The sequence below is a fragment of the Dioscorea cayenensis genome, chromosome 9 (genome assembly GCF_009730915.1).
Source record: "Dioscorea cayenensis subsp. rotundata cultivar TDr96_F1 chromosome 9, TDr96_F1_v2_PseudoChromosome.rev07_lg8_w22 25.fasta, whole genome shotgun sequence".
Classification (NCBI taxonomy): domain Eukaryota; kingdom Viridiplantae; phylum Streptophyta; class Magnoliopsida; order Dioscoreales; family Dioscoreaceae; genus Dioscorea; species Dioscorea cayenensis.
Window position 1 is genome coordinate 2,787,142 of NC_052479.1, and position 22,689 is coordinate 2,809,830.

At 36.5% G+C, this 22,689-nt stretch overlaps 4 protein-coding genes across 7 annotated transcripts; all 4 read right to left on the reverse strand.

Annotated features, from left to right (window-relative positions):
- Positions 1 to 6,851: 6,851 nt before the first annotated feature.
- LOC120269031 (pentatricopeptide repeat-containing protein At1g11900) lies at positions 6,852 to 9,419 on the reverse strand. The gene is made up of 2 exons (XM_039276322.1): positions 9,268 to 9,419; positions 6,852 to 8,439 (listed from the first exon to the last, which is right to left on the reverse strand). Exons 1-2 carry the CDS (start codon positions 9,319 to 9,321, stop codon positions 7,372 to 7,374), a joined length of 1,122 nt encoding a protein of 373 aa, XP_039132256.1. The 5' UTR covers positions 9,322 to 9,419; the 3' UTR covers positions 6,852 to 7,371.
- Positions 9,420 to 10,334: 915 nt separating this feature from the next.
- LOC120269016 (E3 ubiquitin-protein ligase Praja-2) lies at positions 10,335 to 14,853 on the reverse strand. Of its 2 annotated transcripts, XM_039276307.1 has the most exons (3): positions 14,502 to 14,853; positions 13,685 to 13,786; positions 10,335 to 12,190 (listed from the first exon to the last, which is right to left on the reverse strand). In XM_039276307.1, the coding sequence occupies exons 2-3, from the start codon at positions 13,721 to 13,723 to the stop codon at positions 10,619 to 10,621; spliced, it is 1,611 nt and encodes a 536-aa protein (XP_039132241.1). In that variant the 5' UTR covers positions 13,724 to 13,786; positions 14,502 to 14,853; the 3' UTR covers positions 10,335 to 10,618. The 2 variants fall into 2 exon arrangements, with proteins under 2 accessions (XP_039132241.1, XP_039132242.1); XM_039276308.1 differs by lacking the exon at positions 13,685 to 13,786 and having other exon boundaries at positions 14,502 to 14,850.
- A 1,874-nt stretch (positions 14,854 to 16,727) lies between these two features.
- On the reverse strand, positions 16,728 to 20,815 carry LOC120268384 (autophagy-related protein 18d-like). Of its 3 annotated transcripts, XM_039275812.1 has the most exons (5): positions 20,329 to 20,815; positions 19,716 to 19,881; positions 18,647 to 18,770; positions 17,931 to 18,039; positions 16,728 to 16,872 (listed from the first exon to the last, which is right to left on the reverse strand). In XM_039275812.1, exons 1-5 carry the CDS (start codon positions 20,542 to 20,544, stop codon positions 16,783 to 16,785), a joined length of 705 nt encoding a protein of 234 aa, XP_039131746.1. In that variant the 5' UTR covers positions 20,545 to 20,815; the 3' UTR covers positions 16,728 to 16,782. The 3 variants fall into 3 exon arrangements, with proteins under 3 accessions (XP_039131746.1, XP_039131748.1, XP_039131747.1); XM_039275814.1 differs by lacking the exon at positions 17,931 to 18,039; XM_039275813.1 differs by lacking the exon at positions 16,728 to 16,872 and having other exon boundaries at positions 17,937 to 18,039; positions 19,603 to 19,881.
- On the reverse strand, positions 20,803 to 22,398 carry LOC120269106 (pentatricopeptide repeat-containing protein At3g14730-like). Its single transcript, XM_039276392.1, has one exon. It carries the CDS (start codon positions 22,396 to 22,398, stop codon positions 20,803 to 20,805), a length of 1,596 nt encoding a protein of 531 aa, XP_039132326.1.
- Positions 22,399 to 22,689: the final 291 nt, after the last annotated feature.

Here is a 22,689-nt window from a genome sequence, read left to right on the forward strand (position 1 = left end):
TTAATAATAAATGACGAACGGCCAACTAACACAAATTAATTATTAATTAATTTTATTATAAAATAAATTTATAATTTATAATTACATCAGTTGAAGACATTAGAATGCGTTGACATTTGACACTATTCTCTTGTCACTTTCTATGGAAAGCATCGGATAAATTTTTTGAGGAGTCACTTAACTATGGATTTTTATCAAATTGGTCACCCAATTTTAATTTGAGTCAAATAAGTCACTTACTTTCAATCTGATATCACCGGCGAGTCACTGGTTTGTTTCCCACCCCCCTTTGCTGAGGTGGCCGCCAGAGAAGCCCAATCAGCACGCCACTGCCATATCATACATCCTAGGTGGCAGGTCCACATCAGATAAGTCACCCACGTAATGCAAGATGTGCAATGTCATCGCAGGGAGTTCCACATCGGTCGTCGTTTTCATTCTTCACTTCATCTTCATTCTTCATGCTGGAGAGACAAGAACACTGGTGTAGGCCACAAGGATTCGGAGTCCCCGGACAGGAAGAGCACGCATGGAAAAAGCTTCATGTGACCTAGCGGTGACTTCTTTGGGATAGGATGTCCATACTTACATAACCTAACCCACTGCGGTCATCGTTGCCCCTGTGATGTGAGAAGGCTGTTTTTCCTTCCGATTTTTCATGATTAAGAAGTTATTTTTTTACTCGACAAATTAAATAAAGCGAGGAGAATGTGTGAATTGAGCTTGGGAGAGGGTGTAAATTGAAGATGGGAGAGGATGTGAATTGAAGTTATTTTTCTTTCTTTTCTGGAATGATTGTTTTGTTATGATAAAACAAAACAAACAATGGCAATGGCTTTTCTCTTTCTGCAGACTACCTCAATCATGGATTGAATAAATTTCAATTTAATCAAAATTGATGTGATCTTTATATTTGTATTATTACAAAGTTGTTCATTCTCAACAAATAAAATAAATGAAGAGACTTAATTCAATTCAGATTTGTCAAGCTGCTAAGTTTAGATTTTTTGTATTAACAAAGAAAATCATGTCTAAACACAAATAATCACAGACAATAGTGTTAAACCAATTTTCTATATTATCACAGACAAAATGTTGTAATTATATGTCATAGAAATCTGCCCAGTATATCGGTTAACACAAAGTCATGTCTAAACATGCAAAACAAGTTTATAATCTGTGAGCCTTCTTGACTGAAGACTAAGGTTACCAACATACAAAATTATGTTAACCAGTTTACAAAGATGATACAACAACACCCGACAAAGGGAAAAAAATTTATCTATTGCCATGCTCCTCCCTATGGATGTTGTTAACTTGTTAAGTTGGTCTTCCAAAGCGATGCCAGTTCCCACTCCCAATATTTTTTTCCTCTGGGGGACCCAGACTTTCCTTTTTCTTTGCAACATCACCAACTTTGTTCCTCCGATCATCTTCTTTATCTCTTAATTGAACCTTGATCACTGGTGGTCTTTCAACACTTGGAGCTATTGTTTTTCCTCCCTTGACAAATTGCTTCATATGTGAATCTTTTTGCGAGGATGTGTTGTTTTTGCCTTTGCCTCCTCTTGTATTAAATTTAGGTCTCCTAATATTAGCTGCAGGAATTGTTTGGCTACAGTTTCCCTCACCATATGCATTTATTATCTATTGTTAACAAGGATGAAAATGCAAATTAGACCAAGTTAATATGGAACTATTCTGCAGAATTAATTTCACAATGCCCCACCTGTGACATGGCTTCTTCAGAAATATTTTGCTGTGAGGTTGCTAAGACATGTTGATCACCTTTGGCCAATGAGTCCAACTGTGATTTACATTCATCAAAATGTAAATAACCACAACATTGTCTTTGAAAAATTGTGATACAATTTAAAAAAAAAATAAAGTAAGAAGCATGCCAATGTGAAATGTTCTTCAAGAACCTGGGAGTCTATGTTGTCCATGGGATTGTCCATAAATGCTTCACTTTGGTCTCCACTCTGCTGCCCACCCACATTTGAATTTCTCCCCTGTCACAAAACATGATAATAATTTGAGTGTTGGCAAATCCCAATTGAGAATGATAAAATTAGCATGGAACTCAATTACCTGCCCAAGGTACCTTTTGTTATGTCCTGCAACGCCACAAACACTGCATCTCATTGTGACGCCCTTCTTGCTAACTTTGCCGCTGGTGTACCCTCTACTTTCTTCATCCACTTCCTTTCTCCTCATCATGGTTTTCCTGCCTCTTTTCCTGTTAATTGGTTCAGGTGATATCATTGGCCCTTGATCACTCTTGGGCCAAGAATCCCTACCATTGGTGGGGTTCAAGGTGTGCCTATAGGTTTTTAAGTAGGTGCTCACTGAATAACACTCATTCAAGTAGTTTTCAGGTTTGTCATTATTATAGTATATTGCTGAAATTGCATGAGGGCAAGGCACACCAGTTAATTGCCACTTCCTACAAGTACAATTGCCTCTGTCTTTATCAACCACATACTGCCCATCAGGTCCAATAACTTGGTATTGAGAACCCCCAGACCATATTGCTGTATGCAGGAAACTTAGTTGCTTGGATTTCTCTAGTTTCTTGATTATCCTAGGGCGTTGGGTTGCTGTGATTTTCTCCATGTAATCCCTTCTTCTTTGAATTGTTACCATTAATTGGGTTCTTATCATCTCATTCATGGTGACAATTCCCTTAGTCCTAACCTCTAGAATATGTCCATTGAAGCATTCACACATGTTATTTAGGAGAATGTCACATTTGAATTTTTGATTGAAAGTGTGATCTGGACCCGAGTGGTGGGGGGCCTATGTTTTTTTCATGTACTTGAAATGCCCCTTGTGACATTTCTTTCAGCTGGTTCATGGCCTTCTCAAATGTTGGTAAGTTTGTAGCTGTGGCACATCTCCAAACCTGATCTTTAAGAGCCTTTCCTTTGAAGTTTTTCCTAAAATTGGTATGGATATGTCTAACACAAAATCTATGCTCGGAATTAGGGAAGAGTTCCTCTATTGCAAGAATTAGGCCCTATTGTACCAACCATAGAAAGACACATTGACCATTATTTTTAGTTTGAACAAAGGGCAAGAAAGCAGTCAAAACAAAAAAAATAAAAGTTAATCAGCATTCAACATTGGCATGGGAAACAAGAAAACAAATTTAATGAAGCATAAATAAGAAGAGAACACTGGTTTAGTTTGTTTAAAGGAATTAAACTGCAGAACAATGCACATTAAATTGACCAATCATGGAAAAACAGTAGATGGTCTCATCAAGCATAAATACAGAACAATGCGCATTAAATTGATCAATCATGGAAAAACAATAGATGGTCTCATCAATCATAAATACAGAACAATGCACATTAAATTGATCAGTCATGGAAAAACAATAGATGGTCTCATCAATCATAAATACAGAACAATGCACATTTAAATTGATCAATCATGGAAAACAATAGATGGACTCATCAATCATAAATACATAACAATGCACATTAAATTGGTCAATCATAGATGTATTAGCACAATGATTAAACCTTATACAGAACAAAAATATACAAACTCAACAATTTTACCTTCTGTCTATCACTCATAAATAACCAGTGAAAACTGTTTGTGATTTCCACATCCTTTGCTAGCAACTCCAAAAACCATTTCCAATTTTCTTTGTTTTCTTTATTGACATTTGCCCATGCAATTGGGTAGATGCTGTCGTTTGCATCTATTCCCACTGCAGTCAAAAGTTGACCTCCATATAACCCCTTCAAGAAGCAACCATCAACTGAAATGGCCTGCCTGCAACCTGCCAAAAACCCTTCTCTAAGGGGTGCCAGACAAACATACATTGCTTCAAACACCCCTGCAGTACATTTGAACTTGATGGTGGAGCTTGGATGAGTCCTCATCAGCTCTAACCTGTAGTCAAATAGGCTCTCCATTTGGGTCTTCTCATCACCATCTATAATTCTAAAACAAGGTAATGGCAAATCAATGTAAATTCAAACCAATTAGACACTAGCAATAAAAATAAAACCTGCTAATGTGCTGAAAAATAAACAGTAGACAAATTACCTAAGTGCAATGCACTTAGCTCTATATGCCTTCAGTCTACTAATGTTAATCTCTTGATTTGTCTTCACTGCCTGGATAATCCCTTGAATCTTCCATGAAGGATCTGCCCTAAATTGCTCCAAATAAGCTTTTGCTATCCATTCAGCATTGACATGTCTGTTAGTGTGGTCTCTAGTGCATTCATGAAGCAACCTACCAGACTTTATTTGTACTGTCCTACTATCCTTGACCATGGGTGAAGCCCAAAGATAAAAAGGGCACCCTTTTTTACAAATTGCTTTGCACCTTTTCTTTGAATTTGGCTTAAACTTCATCACGTATCTATTTTTAATTCCATAATTTTTTACTGCCTCCTTGAATTGCGCAAAGCTTCTAAACTTCATCCCAATTTTTAAGTTGTGGGTTCTTCATGTCACATTCCTCATTAAATTCAAAGTATTTGGGCTTGCGAGTCTAGCTCATCCTCATCGGTTGAAGAACAGGGAATGTAACTCATCGGAAAAATTCATACTCCGAGTCCAACCCAATATCATCACCTAGTCCCTGCGGGTTCTCCACTAACGGTATAATAGCCACATGGGGTTCACTAGTGTCACTACCTTCTCCATCCGGCTCATGACTAAAAGCTATAGTCGAGTCATGGAAGTCACTATCTTCCTCTCCATTTTTTTATGTTTATGATCACCCCCAATCGAAGTAGTACACATTCCAAGTCACCGTCTTCTCCATGATTTTTCTTCTCGCATCATGTTCCTCATCTTGGTCATTTTCACCACTACCAAATCCAAGTGTAACTCCAAGTCCTAGGTCAGAATTAGCAAGCTTGAACCAAACACACACCTCTCTGCTAGAGTCCACATTCTCTGCCATTGTCAAAGCATCCATGTCAGTCTTTATTTCCCTCAAGCCTTTGCTTTCACTGTATCTATCTGACCACCAAATGCTACAACTTTCAACATCTAGATTAAATTCCCTAGCCATATTTATCAACTCAATTCTTGACATCTGATCAGCACAACAGAAATCCACAAGACCAGCTAATCCTTCTACATCACCATTGATGTAATGAACTCTTATTGCGAACAAATCAGCATTAGGTACTGAAACAAAAGATAGTCCAATGTTATTCATATGCCTACTTAACATAAATACCAAGGATGAGTAAATACAGCTAATAACTAAATTCCTGCAGAAATTGAGAACAACATTGCGTACTGAATAAATGAAGGATCATGCACTTTTATTTTGCTGCTAACTTAACATAAATAGCAAGATGAGAAAATACACTCCCACAAATTGAGAACTATCAGGGCACAGACAAAATAAATGAAAATCATGTACTCAACTTTAGTTCAGACTTACATATACAAAGAAACATACTTAAGCACTCTTAAATAGTAACAAGGTCCAAGCATATCATTGATCGCAAAAATCCTACCATTAACCAAAGACATGAAAAAAATTGCAGCCATGTCATTGGCAAGACCATATCATTGACTGCAAAATGCTACATAGACAAATCCTACAGCTTTTCCTAATGGTTTAATATATCTAGCCATATATAACACAATAATGGTTTCCACATGCCATGATTCTTTCAGTAAAAAAAGGTTTCTGCAGATGTGGTCCACACATGTCAAAATGTCAACACAATTGGATTACTATAATTTATTTTTGACTCATTTTACTATCAATCATGCAAGATACTTCACAATTCAAACAAATATCAGATCTTTCACCAACAAGATCCTTCACAACTACCTTCCCTAATTATTTTTCACAATTACATCAATAATTTTAAATGTCACTACGTACCATCTTTTATGAGTTTTGTGGTCTTCTGGTCACCAAAGTATATCATTCAAACAATCACATTCTACAATTATGAAATTATGTCAGTTAGGGACCACATTCGAAGCGGACAATTTAAAGTTAGCACTTTTCCAAATTAGACAACACAACAATCATCAAGTACCAAAATCACATACAAAATTATCTCTTCTGCATAAAAACCCCAAAACCCTGACAACATTATTCTTCAATCTCAAAATTACTTTACTTAAAATGAAAATATTCTCCACATACACATCCTTATACAGTACAATGCACAAAAACAAGACACATCTACATCCTAGTGTTATGGTTTACAAAGTTAGCCTTACAGTACTCCGGTGCTTCATCCCCAACTGCGCGTCTCTCCCAATTGACTGCCATCAGTATTGATTTGATCTTTTACTAATTGCAAACGCCGGTGACTGCAAAACTGAATTCCTTCTTCTTGCTTCCACTGCGTTATAGATCTCTTGAGATTTGGTAATAGGGAAAGAGATGAGCATTTCCTTCTAGGGCTTTGCTTGCTAGCCTCGATAATGACAATGTGTGTGTTGATGTGGAACTCCCTGCGATGGCATGGCACATCTTGCATTATGTGGGTGACTTATCTGATGTGGACCTACCACCTAGGATGTATGATATGGCAGTGGCATGCTGATTGGGCTTCTCCGGCGGCCACCTCAGCAAAGGGGGTGGGAAACAAACCAGTGACTCACCGGTGATATCAAATTGAAAGTAAGTGACTTATTTGACTCAAATTAAAATTGGGTGACCAATTTGATAAAAATCCATAGTTGAGTGACTCCTCAAAAAATTTATCCGGAAAGCATCCTTCTTTAAACAGTAGTTGAAGACAGCACATCACAAGAATATCATTATAATATAAACAAGATAAGATCAATCATACACATTTGATAAGAAAAAATTTATAAAGATACAAACAAGTACTTCCATAAAGTAATTGAAAACTTTCATTTAATCATAACAAGTTTGAGCAAGCCAAAATCAGATGGAAATTGTTCTCACAATTGAAACAAATAGAAAGAGCTTTGCTTTGCTTTCTAACATAACTGCTTACAAACACTGCATTAATAAAGAATGTAATTTTCCTACCCAGCTGGATTGGCACATTTTCAGTGTCATTTTGTTCTCTAGAGAGCTCATGAAAATTTTTGAAGCATTCCCATAACTTTTGACAAGCTCCATCACAAATTGTCGAGGTTCTCGCTCGGAAGAGATGATCAATCACGGATAATATGCGTAACCGCCATTCATATCTGACCAGCTGTTCCTGCATAAGTTTTTCGCTTACATACAATGTAGCTCTAATTTCTATCCAAATGCTTTCGCGATGAACCATCTTGACCTAACGGTAACAACCACCTCCGGTGACATGGTGCTGTGCTACATAACTGGCTTAATCATCTTCAGATTCTGGTGAATGAGTTCTCTTGTTAAAAGATTTGCATAACATTATCTATTCCTTTTCCATTTCTTCTTTTCCTTGAAATCTTTTGGACCAATAAGCTTAGAATTGGGAGAGTTCATCTCTTCCCATAAATCCAATGCTATATCAAACTTACCGGCCTTCTTCAGATTGCTAATCAGTGACCGATAAACATATATTGAAGGATTATGCAACTTCTTTAACTCATCAAACATCCTCATTGCATCTCTAACATGCCCGGCTCTTCCAAGAACATCAATAAGTGCAGTATAAGTTTGCAAGTCCATCTCAAATCCTTTGTCTAACATCTCCTGTGCAAACAACTTGCACAATTCCAATCTACCAAGTCTTCGAAGACAGTTGACTAATGTGTTATATGTTATGGCATCTGGAATGTATCCGAGATCTTTCATTGATGAAAACTCCGCTAGCATTTTATCAACCTGGCCAGCTCTGCCTAAACAAGCAAGAACAGTGTTGAATGTGACTGTGTCCATCTTTAAGTTGAGATTTTTCATCACCTCAAAAATCTTAGTGCTTTTAGTAATCTGACCAGATTCAGCAGCAACGAAAATTATCCTGTTTATTACAGTCGGATCCCTATTAAATGTTATTTCAGCTACTTCCCCGATAAACTTTAGCAAATCAGGCTCGGAAGCCTTGCAGAGAGCCTTTGCAACACTGTCATAAGAGGTTGAATCAGGAGGTAGTCTAGAAAGCAGTAAGGTCCTGAAGATCTCAGAGAAAACATCAAATTGATCATCTTTGCATAACGTGGCAAGAACAATATTATACGAGTTAATATCAACATGGATATTCCTATCACGCAAATGTTTCAACACAAGAACCGCATCTGCAATGTTGCCTGATTCACAAAGCTTCTCAATGTAACTACTATACAACTTCTTCCTAGAAACGGTTTCATCATTTGCAGAACTAACAAAGTGTACTAAGGACTTTATCACATTCTCCTCAGTAGCAGAAACTTGTGTTGTAATTAATCGAAAATGGCAATGCACCAATACGAATTTAAACTGTACTTCTGCAAAGATCCCGATCCCATTACTCAAAATAGGATTCTGAATTTTTTTTGTCTGCAGGACAGAATATAGACAGCAAATGGTTATATAAGGATTGATTAAAGATTCAAATTAAACCAAACATTGACAATTATCTTAATCAACTCATAAGAAAGCAGCAGCATAAACAAGGAAAAGCTAATTAATCAGGGACTAAAATATTAGAATTCACATGATTCTAACAGAAATTAGCATTTCATAGACACACAACAACTGTAAGGAAATTACAAGCTCTAAAACAATGAAAATTTTCAAGCGGAAGTAACTAAACCAGCAAGTACAATTCTTCAAAAACTGAAATTTAAAAGAAAGGAAAGATTTCTCAATTGTTCTGACATAAAGATGAACTGTACTTCAGTGAATAATCTGATCCCAATACGCAAAATAGAATTTTGAATTGTTTTTGTCTGCAAAATAGATTGTAAAAATGCGAATAATTCTATCAAATTTGATTAGAGACTTCCATGAACCCCAAACCTGGATACTTATCTTAATCCACTCAAAAGAAAAAAACGAGATAAACAAGGAAAAAAAGCTAGTCAATCATCTGAATTAACAGGAATTAGAATTTCTTAGATGAGTAGCAGCTGCATCAAAATTAAAACCTCTAAATCAATAAAAGAATCCAAGTGGAAGTAAACAAGCCAGCAAGTATAATACTTGAAACCAAAAATGAATTTGCATTCATGGACTTTCAAAAGCATTCCAAATTTATGAGATGAAGCCAAAGACAAAGACAAACACTTGACAAGCATTCAGCACGAACATATGAAAAGCATGCACTGATGATTCAGAGAGATATAATTTAGTGAAAGAACGGGATCAGAATTGAGGTTGAGTTACCAATCTGGAGGTAGAAGCGATAGACAAAGTGTGAGTGGCGAGACGCCGGATCATCGCCGGCCGTCGGAGAGGCGAAAGAAACCATAACCCTAACCCTAATCGGGCTGGAACTTGGCTGCTTGGCGTGAAGTATGGTAAAAACAGGCAGGAAATTTTAGGGCATTTTCGGTTTGAAAATGTTTTCAAAATTGGTTTTTACAAAACCTTTTTTTGGGTTTGTTTTTCGTTTTAAAAATGCGCTTGTTTCAATTATTTTAGAAAACGAGGTCTTAGAAATAAAAATAAATAAATTTATTCGTTAAAAATCCATTATATATATGTTTACTTATATGTTGAATATTGAGATTAAAAAATTTTAAAATAAAAAATAATTTTAAATATTGTAGTTATTATTAAGTTTGTAAAATACACTAACAGATATGTTTTTTATGTGGGTATGTGGATAATTATATATTGTAGGCAAACTATTTTATATGGTTAATTTTTTTGATAAATCACTCAACTTTTGTCGAAAATATCGGTTCTTCCAGAATTTTGGTTTGTTTTAAAATCTTTCACTTAAAAGTCATTAACTATTTCACAAACAAAGTCACTCGATGGATTAACATATCGTTAGCGACGTGGAGAACTGCGATTGGGTTTTTTCGGTCGTCGCGTCGATGAATGACGATATTAATCCACCGTCGACTGTTTGTGAAAATGCTAGTGACTTTTAGTGAAGACTTTAAACAAAACCAAAAATTCGATGAAACCGATATTTCGACAAAGTTGAGTGATTTATCAAAAAAATTAACCTATTTTATATAATATATCCATTTTTAAAATATCAAATTACTTTATTTTTCTTTTATAAATTGTGTGGTTCCTATTAAAATTTTCACTTTCATACATAGTCAAAAATAAATAAATAAATAAATAATAATAATAATAATAATAATAATTATTATTATTATTATTATTATTATTATTATTATAAAGAAACAGGTCTTAGATTGAAGCATTTGAAGCATCAGAAATCAAATAAAAGAGATCTTAAATTTACAACAACAACAAAAAAAAACAATAAATGAAGAATGAAATCCCAAATTTATGCCAAAATGTCACAATTCATTACCAATTCATCACCTACTGTTCTGAAAAGAAATGGCAAGAACCAAAGTGGTTATTCTGACAACAAAACCCTTCACAGGCAACAACAGCAACAACAGCAATAACAACAACAACATCATCAATTCCCCAAACAAGTCCTGTGTGTCAAGACATTGATTATCAAACTGTTAACTTGTACTTTGATATCGTCGTCAGTTATTCGAACCTTCAACAGCAACCTGATTCACACAATACGTAGAATTCAGAACAGAGACCACCATCTCCGGTTACTTCGATTTGGTGGTGATGAGATGCTATGGCTATTCTGAATTTGATGAGGATCTCCTGCCCGGTGGTTGTAGCAGATGCTTGAATTTCCAAAGGAATTCTTGAGCCACAAAACAACTACAACACCGACCATACTAACTATGGGGGCGGCAGCAAGAAATAGCCACCGTCCTCGACCACCACCTGCTCGGTTTGAACTCTCCGCTTGGTTATCACTAGCATTAGCATTAGCATTAGCTTGCATTGCCTCATCGGTTTCAATGTCAGTTGATATTTCAGATGAAGTTTCCTCAGTTTGATGCTGATGGTGAACCTCATGGACACTTGTGTTCATTCTTTGTTTACCCTCCTCATAATCAGGGTCATCAGTTGGAAGCTCATAACGGCAGACGGGACAAGAATTCCTTGTGCTTAACCATGGTAATATACAATTTGAATGGTAGAGATGCTTGCAGGGGAGTTGTTTCGCTTCGGCACAGATAAGTAGGGGATCCTTACAAACAGGACAAATCAAACTGCCATTTGTCTCATGATCCTTTGAAATGATAACAGAGGGAAGACTTTCAACAAAACAGGCCGAAGCAGGAGGAGCCCCTCTTCTTGAGCCATCGTCGTTTTCTGCTAGCTGTTCAAGGACCTCCTCGAAGCCTCTTGCATCAAGATAGGGCCCTGTGTTCTCCAAATATGGAGGGATTTCAGATCCTTCCACATCGAAGAAAAAGTCGGAATAATATCTAAGTTGATTTTCCCTAAGCATCCACCGAACGACGGTACTATCCCGAAAGCCTCCTCTATTGCCGGTGATCTGACTGCCAGTAGCATCCCTCATCAATGCGTGTGACTCAGACCTTGATGCTTCATCAACATCAGCCTCTTCCCATTCACCGTCGTCATCTTCTTCGTTATCAGAATTCCACTGATCCAAGCCCGCATGCATTGGATCAATGTCACTATCAGTGTAAAAACGGTTCTCATTGTCCAGCGGAACAAGAATTTCTCTATCATTTATACTGCGTCCATCCACAGAAGTGTCCGACTCACCTCCATATCCACCAAAACTGAGAATCGAGTCACTTTCACCATATAACGATTCCACATAATCAACACTATCACTGTCATTATCAGAAAACGCCCTCCATCTTCTAGACCTGCTTCGAGAAGCAGTATGGCTTGAATGATTGTGCAAAATACTCGCAGAATCACCATCAATTAATGCCTCATGATTCTGCCTCACCAAACTGATGAGCTGTGAGAACTGATGAGAAAACAAATCCTCTATTGATTCTGAGCTCCCCAACCTGTTTCTCCGACCATACCTTCTTCTTCGGATTAAGTTTCTCATGTTTGCTCCTGTGTCAGTGTCATCTAGAACTGAGAGTTTACAACCTCTGCATATAGGTATTGCCTCAAAAGCTTCATTCAGCTCAGCCTCTGGAGAAAATAATCTCCTGCATAACAAACATTGTGCTTCATGTTGATCAGGTTGCCGATATGATCGATCTATTGAGCGGGGAGATTGATTCAACTGCAGAGGTTCCTCGTCCATCTTCGAAATAAAAATAAGAAAATTCAATAGGTCTCTATGGTTGATAATTTATAAGTAGCAATCAAAAGAAACAAAATGATGAGAAACATTCAAGACATCTGACAATTGCACTAAAGAAATTAAAGGTTCAAATTAAACCAGGTTTAAATATCACTTGTTTCCCTGCCAACTAAAGAATAAGAAAGATTGTCCTACCATGTAGTTGAGCTAGTGATGCAAGATAACCTGGAAGTTCAAGTAATCACACCAAGGGTTTCTAGGCAATAGCAATTAGAAGACCGAGACTCTGAGCAATCACACTTGCAAGAAGAAAGCAATCACACCCTCCAAAATAAAATAAAGCTAAAAAAACTATATTCATCCATTCATTCATCCCTTGAAAAAATATACAATTGCGCCTGGAAGTTCAAGCAAATGACTCTTGGTTTGAGGCAATTGCACCTAGAAGTTAAAGCAATTATACCTAGGGTCTCCAGGCAATTGCACCAAGAATCCCAAGCAAGCACACTTGAAAGGAGAAAGCCAGCACACCCTCCAAAATAGAACAAAGCTAAAAAAAAAAATATATTCATTCCTTCACTTGTTCACCCATTCATACATCCTTCGCAAAAATATCCCTCCCTATCTTTCATAGAGATTGGATTCCTTATCCAGTGAAATATTATATATAAATAAACTTGATGATCAAATAAACGCAATAGAACTTGTCTAAAATTCAAAACTTGTTGATCAATTCAAACATCACATAAAATTCTAAAACCTACCCACCAAATTTGGCATGCTCCTTCATGCAAAAAATCTGAAATTACCAAAGTAGGCCCTAAAGCCCTGATGCTGAAATTCATTGAAAAAAAAATAATTTTAACTCTAAAACAACTTCTAAAGCCAACTATGTCAAATAATAGTGTCAACCAGCACATAATCTGCCTCAACTAATCTTGCAGAATCTCACAGAATCTCATGCAAGAACAAGTTAAACTTTGAACACATGCCAATCTTTAAATGCACAAAATAAATCATATGAAGTAACTAGAGAAAAGAATTTCTTGTAAGGCTTGCATAAATTTAAAATGCAATGATACATGATACCCAGCAACAAGTAATAGTTTTCATTAAAACACTACTGAAACTTTTAAACAGGCTTAATCAAGGAGCCATTTAGTTGACACATGCTACAGAAGAGTATATTCTAGCCTTTCAAAAAGTGGTTTTGTAACTCATCCAGCTAGAAATGATGGGTTGATTGACTTACTAGTATAATTTATAAGAGAGACTTAAGAGGTCATGAACCAATAGCTCCCAAAATTGAACACATACCTTGAAAGAATTGTGAATTATCAAATAAAAAATGAAAGAACTTTGAAAGATCAATCTAAATTTCCATTTCAGGATTAAGTAAAAAAGACACCTCAAATCAGTATTTGGTTAAAAAAAAAAAAAGGGGGGGGATTGAAATCTTGGTAGCAAACACAAGAATTGCATCAAGGCACTCACATTGGGAAAAGAAGGATTGAGGTATTTTCTAACAGTCATTGATGCCTGTAGCTTACCACCAAGAGCATACAAACTTGGCAAATTCAACAGATGCTCATACCTCTGTATAACCAAAAAGAATACAAATTTGGCTTAACCATTTTCACAACAATCATAATATAATAATAGCTTTCAAATAAGCCATACAACATGAAATATCAATCCCAGGCTCACAACAAACTGATATAGAGAGGTAGGAAGGACTGCATAGCAAATGACGGGGAGAAAAAGAAAATCTCGCACAATGTGGAAAGCTCTTAATAAAAAATATTGAATAAAATGTTGATGCAATATATGTTAAATTCCACCTAAAATGATCATACATATAATGCTACCAGTCGACTTCAGTGCCAAACTAAGAAATATAGAAGACATGCAGCGCAAATAAAAGAAGGAAAATTCATTCATGCCTGTTTATGAATGAAAATGAAAACTTTGGTTAGTCCAGCTCCTCTTAAGAAACAGCATGAGAATATTAATTCCCAAACTCCACCTCTAATTTCCCAATAACACTAATCAACTAAGTTATACAAGCACAGAAAATCTCTGCATATTGTTCATGCATTTGCAAACAAGATTTTAACCATCAAATTCAAACACAAAATGGACCAAATTTACTCTTCTTAACAAAGACAAATGATTGAAAACATCATTAACTGAACTAATAATCATATACCACCGCTCAACTGATTCGATAATCAAACAACAAGAACCCTAAACCATCTATAATAGAAAAAAAAAAATTCGATTTTTATGAGGTAAAAGATTTAGGTCAAACCTTAGCTCCAACTTTGAAAACTCCTCCACAAATTTACAGATCCTTCAGCTCCATCAAAACACCACCAGCTGACAAGAATTCAAATCCAAAAAAAAAAAAAAGGAATCCAAGACGATCAAACTTGACCAGTGAGATTAAATCAAGAGATCGAAACCATTGAAAAGAGAATCAAGGATCGCTGCTAAGAATCCACCAAAGTTTTTTATTCACGAATCAATCGCAGGTCGCAAGCGAGATTGGGACGGCGGAATTGGGGGAAAAAAATCCGATTTTTGAGAATTTTTTTTTTTTTTTTTGGGAGTTTCAAAGCTTTTATTTTTTTTTCAAGGAAAAGTGAAGCGAAGGAGAGTTTTCACTTTAACTGCGGAACAGGATTATTATCCTAGACTTGCTACGTGGCTAATTTATAGAGCGTTACTTTAACCAATAATAACTTGCCAGGTATAGTGTTTATGTTAGGAAATTGTATGGAAGGGAGCAGATTAACTTATTAATTAAAAATGGGAAAATGTTAACCTTTTACAATATATTTATTTATTTATTTATTATTAATTATATTCCCTTTGCATCATCATTTATTAGCCATTTTTAATCTCATTTTTTCCTACTTTCCCCAACCATCCCAATTCTATTGAAATTGTCATGAAATTTCTAATCGCTTCGGCTTCCTATGAAAATGAATGACCCTGTAATGTACTTCCTTCCTTCTTTTTTTTTTTAACTTATCCATTTTACTTATTCACATGATTAGGAAAGTGGGTTGAAGTTATAAATTTAAAATTTATAAAAGATTATATTAATTTTTTAATATTAAATTTATTTAAAATATGATTTAATAAAATGCGTGGATATGATTTCGGGACTGTTTGGTTAGTAATAAGTAGATGTAAATATGTATCATGTAAAAAATTTTATATGTAAAACTTACTTTTTGGTATTTGGTTTGATGTAAAAGTAACTTTTATTTGTAAAAAATTTTACACAAAACCCTTATTTTTACAGTATTTTAACTCACAATAAAAAAGTACTGTGAATTGAAACACTGTGAACCATTGTTTTACAATAACATCACCACATACCCATTAAATATAAAAAATAAATTTTAAAAAAATAATATTTAATACTTCATGAATTTACCAAATGAAATAGTAAAAAAATTAAAGAACAAAATCTAAAATAATTGATTAAAAAAAATTGAAAGGAGTAAATTTTTTCAACCATTTTAATTCATCCTTAGAAAAATGGGATTTGGATCCTATTCTTCACTTCTCACATTTCTAGGAAATGAACACATCCTAGATGCAGCCATGTTTAACTTATGACATTTTTGTAAATTTTAGAATCTTCTTTTTTATTGAAAAAAAAAAAACATTTTTCTCATTTTTATTGACTTTCGGTAAATTTTACCTCATCTTCATTCACATCATATTTGATGAAAGAAATATCAAATATAGTGAAAGTCAATTGACGATGCTCACTTAAATAATAATAATAATAATAATAATAATAATAATGATAATAATAATAATAATAATGTTTGAGGGCATACTTTCCTTCTTTATGGTTCCGAACCAATGGGCATACCCAAAATTTCGGTGAAAATGATGGGTATATAAATACATAATTTTATGTAATTTAAAAATACACATGAAAAATCATTTTTAAAAAACCATGTCAAAAGCTTGCGCAAGTAGTTATATCACACGCCCCTACTTTACCATAAAAATGAGTAGTGATCTCAACTATACACAAGGGATCTACATGCTAATAAATCAAGAGTTTGTTAGTCAATTTTATATTTATCAAATAATTTTTATGTGACAATTCATTAATAATAATAAAAATAAAAATAAAAAATTAAGAGCATAAATGTCTAACCCAGTGCCATTTTATAATGATAACGTGTGTGAATAAATCTGATAACGACTCATTGAAGAGGTCGTTCAGAAATGGCCCACTGTGATCAACCAATCCCTCAACTAATTTTATATATATATATATATATATCATGATTATTAATTCAGTTTCTAAGGATGATGACATACATCATTGTCAAGAATAAGCGACTTCACCTAAAGTTTGGCTCAAATATGTCAATCTAGCTTAAAATAAATTTGAGCAAAGTGTTCTTGTATCTGACCAAAAAAACTTTTTGCACAAATTTTTAATTGTTAGTATTATTCACAAAAACAATTTTTTGTTTTCAAAAGAAAACCAATTATTAAAATACAAATTCTCATATTATATTTATTGGCACAAAAATACACAGCAAATATACTTACTAGTTATAAATAATGTCGTCAACATTATCGTCTTCCTCCTTATCATCCTTGTTAACACCATAATTTTGTTTATGATTTCCGTCACCGAGCTTTATTAACCGAAGCCAACAGCGAAAAAATGGCAACATTTAGTAATATCCAGCCAATAGCTCACAAAGAAAGAATGTATTAATAATGATTAAAAGAACATGTAATTAACTTGTCTTGCATGATGTGCTTGATCAGATTTAGATGGCCAGGGAATAATGATATGAGGAATTAAATGTCTACTTATACATGCTCTGATACAAGTGGGATGATGTATACACAACAAAAGTAGAAACAAACAACTAATCATACGAAAATTTGATTATACACATTACTACTCTACAGAAGTAATAAAAGTGACAACCTGTGGCAAAATGTAGCAGTACTTAGGATTCTAACTTTGAATGTCATAAACTCAGCTTAAGAATGAATAAACATGGTAATCTGATTTGGAAACCATATTCCATTGATCAATCTATTTGAAATTCCTCATCAGGTAAACCTAGGTTCAGATTGGCTAAATACTTTGATCAACAGTGAAGAAACAATTAGTTTATTGACTATATGTATTCTTTATAGTTTCATCAACTCCTAGCTAAAATAGATTCAACAATTCCAAACTCTTCTTTAACCAAACTAAAATTAAAATGAGAATAATAATTACTTCCAAGCAAGAAAATGTTCAACAGAGGACTCATGTAGCAGTCCTCGGTGCACCTACAACATTACCATTCATTGCAATGTGTATGAATAACGGCAAATCCTAACTAAGAACCAGACATTAATTTTGTAAGGAACAGACATTTCCCACAGGATATCCACATGCATTCTTAAATCTACTACATAAATCCTGCAATTTTTCTAGCCTATCAGTAAGAGCGGCATCATGCCTAGAAACTCGGCATGTGATGAATTATACTTGGGAGATCAAAATATCAGTAAAAGTAGTCAGCCCCTCACTTCAAAATGACCAGGCAGGAACAACCGCAAACTAGAATTTGAATGTACCATCCAGAATATGTATAGCATCAGCAATTCAAGATTCTAGCATCAAAATGCATGAGAAAAAACACTTCTTGTTGAGAGAAGTCATTTCTAATTGAGATCAGACAAGTATTACCTCTTGAGGGTGTGTTCCATTCAAAGTGTTAAATATCCTAATTAAAGTCCTTTTCGCACTTGCACTCGACGGAAGAAGGCTATCCATGGTCAAGATCAAGCACATAATGCTGGAATCATGAGCAATACTAAATTTTGTCACCTTCCAGCCAAAGTTTTCAATTTTCAACATTACTAACTAAATTAACAAAGTTCAAATATTATTTAAAGTCATTTCTTGCCAAATATGGCAACAAAAATTTGGTTCACCTAATATCTTATCAATACAAAACAGTGTCAAGGAAGACATCATTTTTAAAATTTAAGAGTTACACCTAGATCACTAGCTCTATGGCTCATGTGATCATGCCTACCCCACTATACTAGTTCTGTTTAAAAGTACAAAGAATTCTACAACTATTGTAGACAAATAAGTCTAGATTACTTCCTCAAAGCATATACCCTAATTTAAAGAAAACCCAAGTCTTTATAGAAAAGCGAATATGGGAAGTCTTTGAAATTTAGCACAACAGATTCAAATGCTCTCCATTATCGATTTATTTAGGTGTTAGACAAGATGATCATTTCAACAACTTATGAACCATATAGTATGGTGATGACATGTGATAAACCTAGATTCTAGTGGTATTTGAAAATAATAACATTGTAAATGAAAATATGTGGTTAATACTAAATTCTTAATCAAAGTCAATTTTGAGAAGAGAGACAAATAAAAACCTGCCATCCATGCCGACAACCATAACAGTATTTTGACTTCCAAATGCAACAATATATCGAGAAACTTCTGGTAAGTGAAATTGAGCAAAGGACCACTCCGAACTAAAGTACTTTGGCAGTACACCTGAAAGATTGTAATGGTTAAACAAATAGTACATTCTCCAACAATGTTAGTGGGCATAAAAAAAATATATAACTTTCAGCTGAAAACAATAAAATTTACTCATAAATAAAAACATTTGTCATGAAGTTCCAAATTGAAACAATTACTGCACTGCCACTCTTCATTGTGATCTTGGCAACTCAAGACACGTACCAACCATTTTGCAAAACAAATGAACAATTGGAACACCCAAAAAGATCTCCAAGAATTAAAGAAAATTTAAACCAAAAATCAAATCTACTTTATCTGATCAACCAAGTCCAAATTCCAAATTCCATTACCAATCAATTCAAAATTCATCATCACATAAACCTAAGTTCAAAATGGCTAAGCAATATGGCTAACAGTTGATAAACCACCAATTAATCAGCCAATCTATTCATTATAATTTTATCAATTCCTAGTGGAAGTGTTCGAGTAATAGCAAGTTGCATGTTACGAACTTCTGAAAATCATGAAAATCAAGAAGAAAAAAAATGCTTCCTCAAATTATGAGATATCTTACGATCTGTCTGTGTAAAGTATTTTTCTATCAGCAGTTCAAAATATTAAAATAACCCAGGCTTCTGGAATTACAATCAATAAAACTATGTGCACTTTTTGTGATATAATCAGAAAAAATGTCAACCAATTCACAAAAGAGTTGGTTTGGGTACTTCTGTAAACTGCAAGATAAGTAACAATCAGCAAAAAAACCTTAAGGCCAAAGCATAACAGTAACACACTAGAAATCCCCATACATATGTATATATATATCATTTTCTGTCATAAAAATCTAGAAATGGGTACATACTCCAAAAAAATGCTTCATCCTTATCATAAATGATAATGATGAGTTGGCATTGGCACCCATGTTTGGAGATATAAAAGCATCAAGCGAAGTTGAAGAATTTTGATGAACCATGCCTGGAGCTTGACCAGATGTAGTCTGGGCGGATGCACCCTCCCCTGAAACCCGGACTCTAAGACAGAGCAGGTGTACGGTGCCTTTATCACTTGAAGCTGCCAACCACTGGACAGTTGGACAGAGAGAAATGCTATAGATTTCAGCTTTGTCCACTCCTCTGTGCACCTATAACATAACCATTCATTACGTTATGTAATAAGACAAGGCAGAACATAACTGAGAACCTGATATTCATTTTCTAGGGAACAAACATTTCCCTCAGGATATCACCCACTCTGTTAATATTCAATATTACTTATAGAAACATACATACGTTCTTAAGTCTAAGAGATAAATCATGCAATCTTTCTAACATCCAATTCAGGTGGCATTCCAAACAGAAAATTAGCACATGTTGAATTACACTTGAAGATCAAAATGCATCAAAGTCTGTAAAAAGTAGCAAGCACTAACCTCATAAATGACCAGACAGGAACAGAAGCAAACTAGAATTTACATACATCATCCAAAATCAACTACAGAAAAACAATTTAAAACTCCACCATCAAAATGCACAGGGAAAACCACTTCTCTTTGAGAGACGTCATTTCAAAGTGAGATCACAGGCATTACCTCTAGAAGACGTGTTCCATCCATAGTGTTAAATATCCTAATTAAAGTCCCTTTCACACTTGCAGTTGCAAGAAGAAGACCATCCATTGTCAAGGTCAAGCAGGCAATGCTGGGCTCATGCGCACTAATGAATTTTGTCACCAACAGGCCAAAGTGTTCAACCCGAACCTGTCCCGTTTGCCAGGACAAGCGAAAACTGACGTCCTTGACCGACATTGAAGGCAGCAAAACCCTTTTGGACAAAAATTAGCATTTTACGAGTTCACAGGCACCTCTTAACAGCTTCCAACGTCACCATCACCTCCTCCCATGCTCCTCAACCCAAACAACCAAACCCCTGCAAAACCTCATAAATCCTATCCATCTCTGGGTGCCTTCTATCTCCAGTAACAAACTCATGTACTCCCCTCCCTGCCACCTCCACCCAACTGCACCCCGCCATCTTTCTCACCCTCCTTTCCTTCATTGTACCCCTCATCTTCTCCACCTCCCTATACCTCCCCGCCCTCCCATATGCATTTGCCACCAACACCCAACCCCCACTTCCCCCTCGTCCCTCCCCACCACCCTCTCTACCACCTCCTCCACCCTCCCCACCTCCTCCCCGCTCGCCCACAAATAAGCCCTCCATGCTGCCACCTCCCCAGCCCTCTCTGCCAACTCCTTCGCCTCCTCCAACCTTCCCGCCCGCCCCAGCATATCCACTGCACACACATAGTGCTCCATCTCCGGCTCCACTCCAAACTCCCCTTTCATCCTCTCCATCACCTTCTTCCCCTCACTCACCAACCCAGCATGGCTACATGCTGTCAAAACTCCAACAAATGTCACTGCATCTGGCTCCACCCCAGTCTCACACATCCGTTCAAACAGCTTCAATGCTTCCTGTGCTAACCCATGCGCCGCATGTGCTGCAATCAGGATGTTCCATGATGCTGTGTCCCGCTGTGGCATTTTATCAAACAGTCTCTTTGCATCATCCAATGAACCACTTTTTCCATACATGTCCATGAGGGCGTTGTCAACAAACACAGCCTCTCCTGCGATTCCCATTACGACCATAAGCGCATGGATTTCCCTCCCGTGGGATAGTGCAGCGATCTGTGAACATGCAGGGAGGGCCGTTGCCATACTGACGGCATCTGGCCAGACCCCATTGAGCCGCATCACTGCAAAGAGTCTTAAGCTTTTGGCATGGTCTCCAGAGTTTTCGTGCGCCGAGATCATTGCATTCCATGAGTAGATATCTCTTTCAGGCATTAAATCAAACACCTTCACTGCATCCTCTGAAACTTCACATTTCCCATACAAATCAATCAACGCATTGCACACTGCATTCCCATCATCATACCCGACCTTAAGTGCAAATCCATGGATCATCCTGCCATGGAGTAAATCGCCGGTGGTTGTGAACACAGACAACACTCCAGTAATGGTGAACCGACTCAACGGAACTCCCTCGCGCAGCATCCGATCAAAAAACTCAATTGCACGAGGGAAATCTCCAAGCTGCGAGAATCCATTAACCATCGCATTCCATAACACAACATCTCTCTCAGGCAATTCACCAAACACCTTCTCAGCGTCAGCGACAAGGCCGAACTTAAGATAAGCATGGATGAGAGCGCTGGAGATAAAGACATCAGTTTCGAGACAGGACTTGAAGAGAACCGCATGGATCGCGAGGAGATGTTCGAAGGCGGCGAGGTCGGCGCAAGAGCGGATGGCGCAGGGGAAGGAGAAGCGGTCAGGGCGGAGAACAGGGTGGGAGTGGAGGAGGTGGAAGTGGTGAAGGGCAAGGGAGGGGAGGGAGTTGGAGGAGAGAGCAGAGATGAGGGAGTTGTGGACGAAGAGGGAAGGTGGGTGATGGGGGAGGGAGGAGGAGAGGAAGACGGAGTAAGAGAGGGAAGGGAGGGAGAGGTTGGAGTAGAGGGAGATGAGGGCGGAGATGGCGAAGGGGGAGGAATGGAGGCCGGAGACGAGGAGGCGGGCGTGGAGACGGAGGGCGGTGGAGAGGGAGGAGCGCTGGAGCTGGGCGATGAGAGCATGAAGGTCTAGGGTTTTGTTCATTGCGGTGAGGATGAAGAAGCCTCACTAATGGTGGCGGGGAGCGATCAACTTTTAAATAATAATAATAATAATAATAATAATAATAATAATAATAAATCAGAGATTTTACTCACGGCACCCTGAAAATAGAGGAATTACTTTGCGACTTTTTTTAAAAAAAGACGGCACCGGAGCAGCGCTCACCATCGAACAGTGCCCTCACCTTGCACGAGATGGGGATCGAACTTGGGGAGCCGCTCGACACTCGAGGTGAACACTCTATTCAAGGGATCCGATGCTAATAGTCCAAAT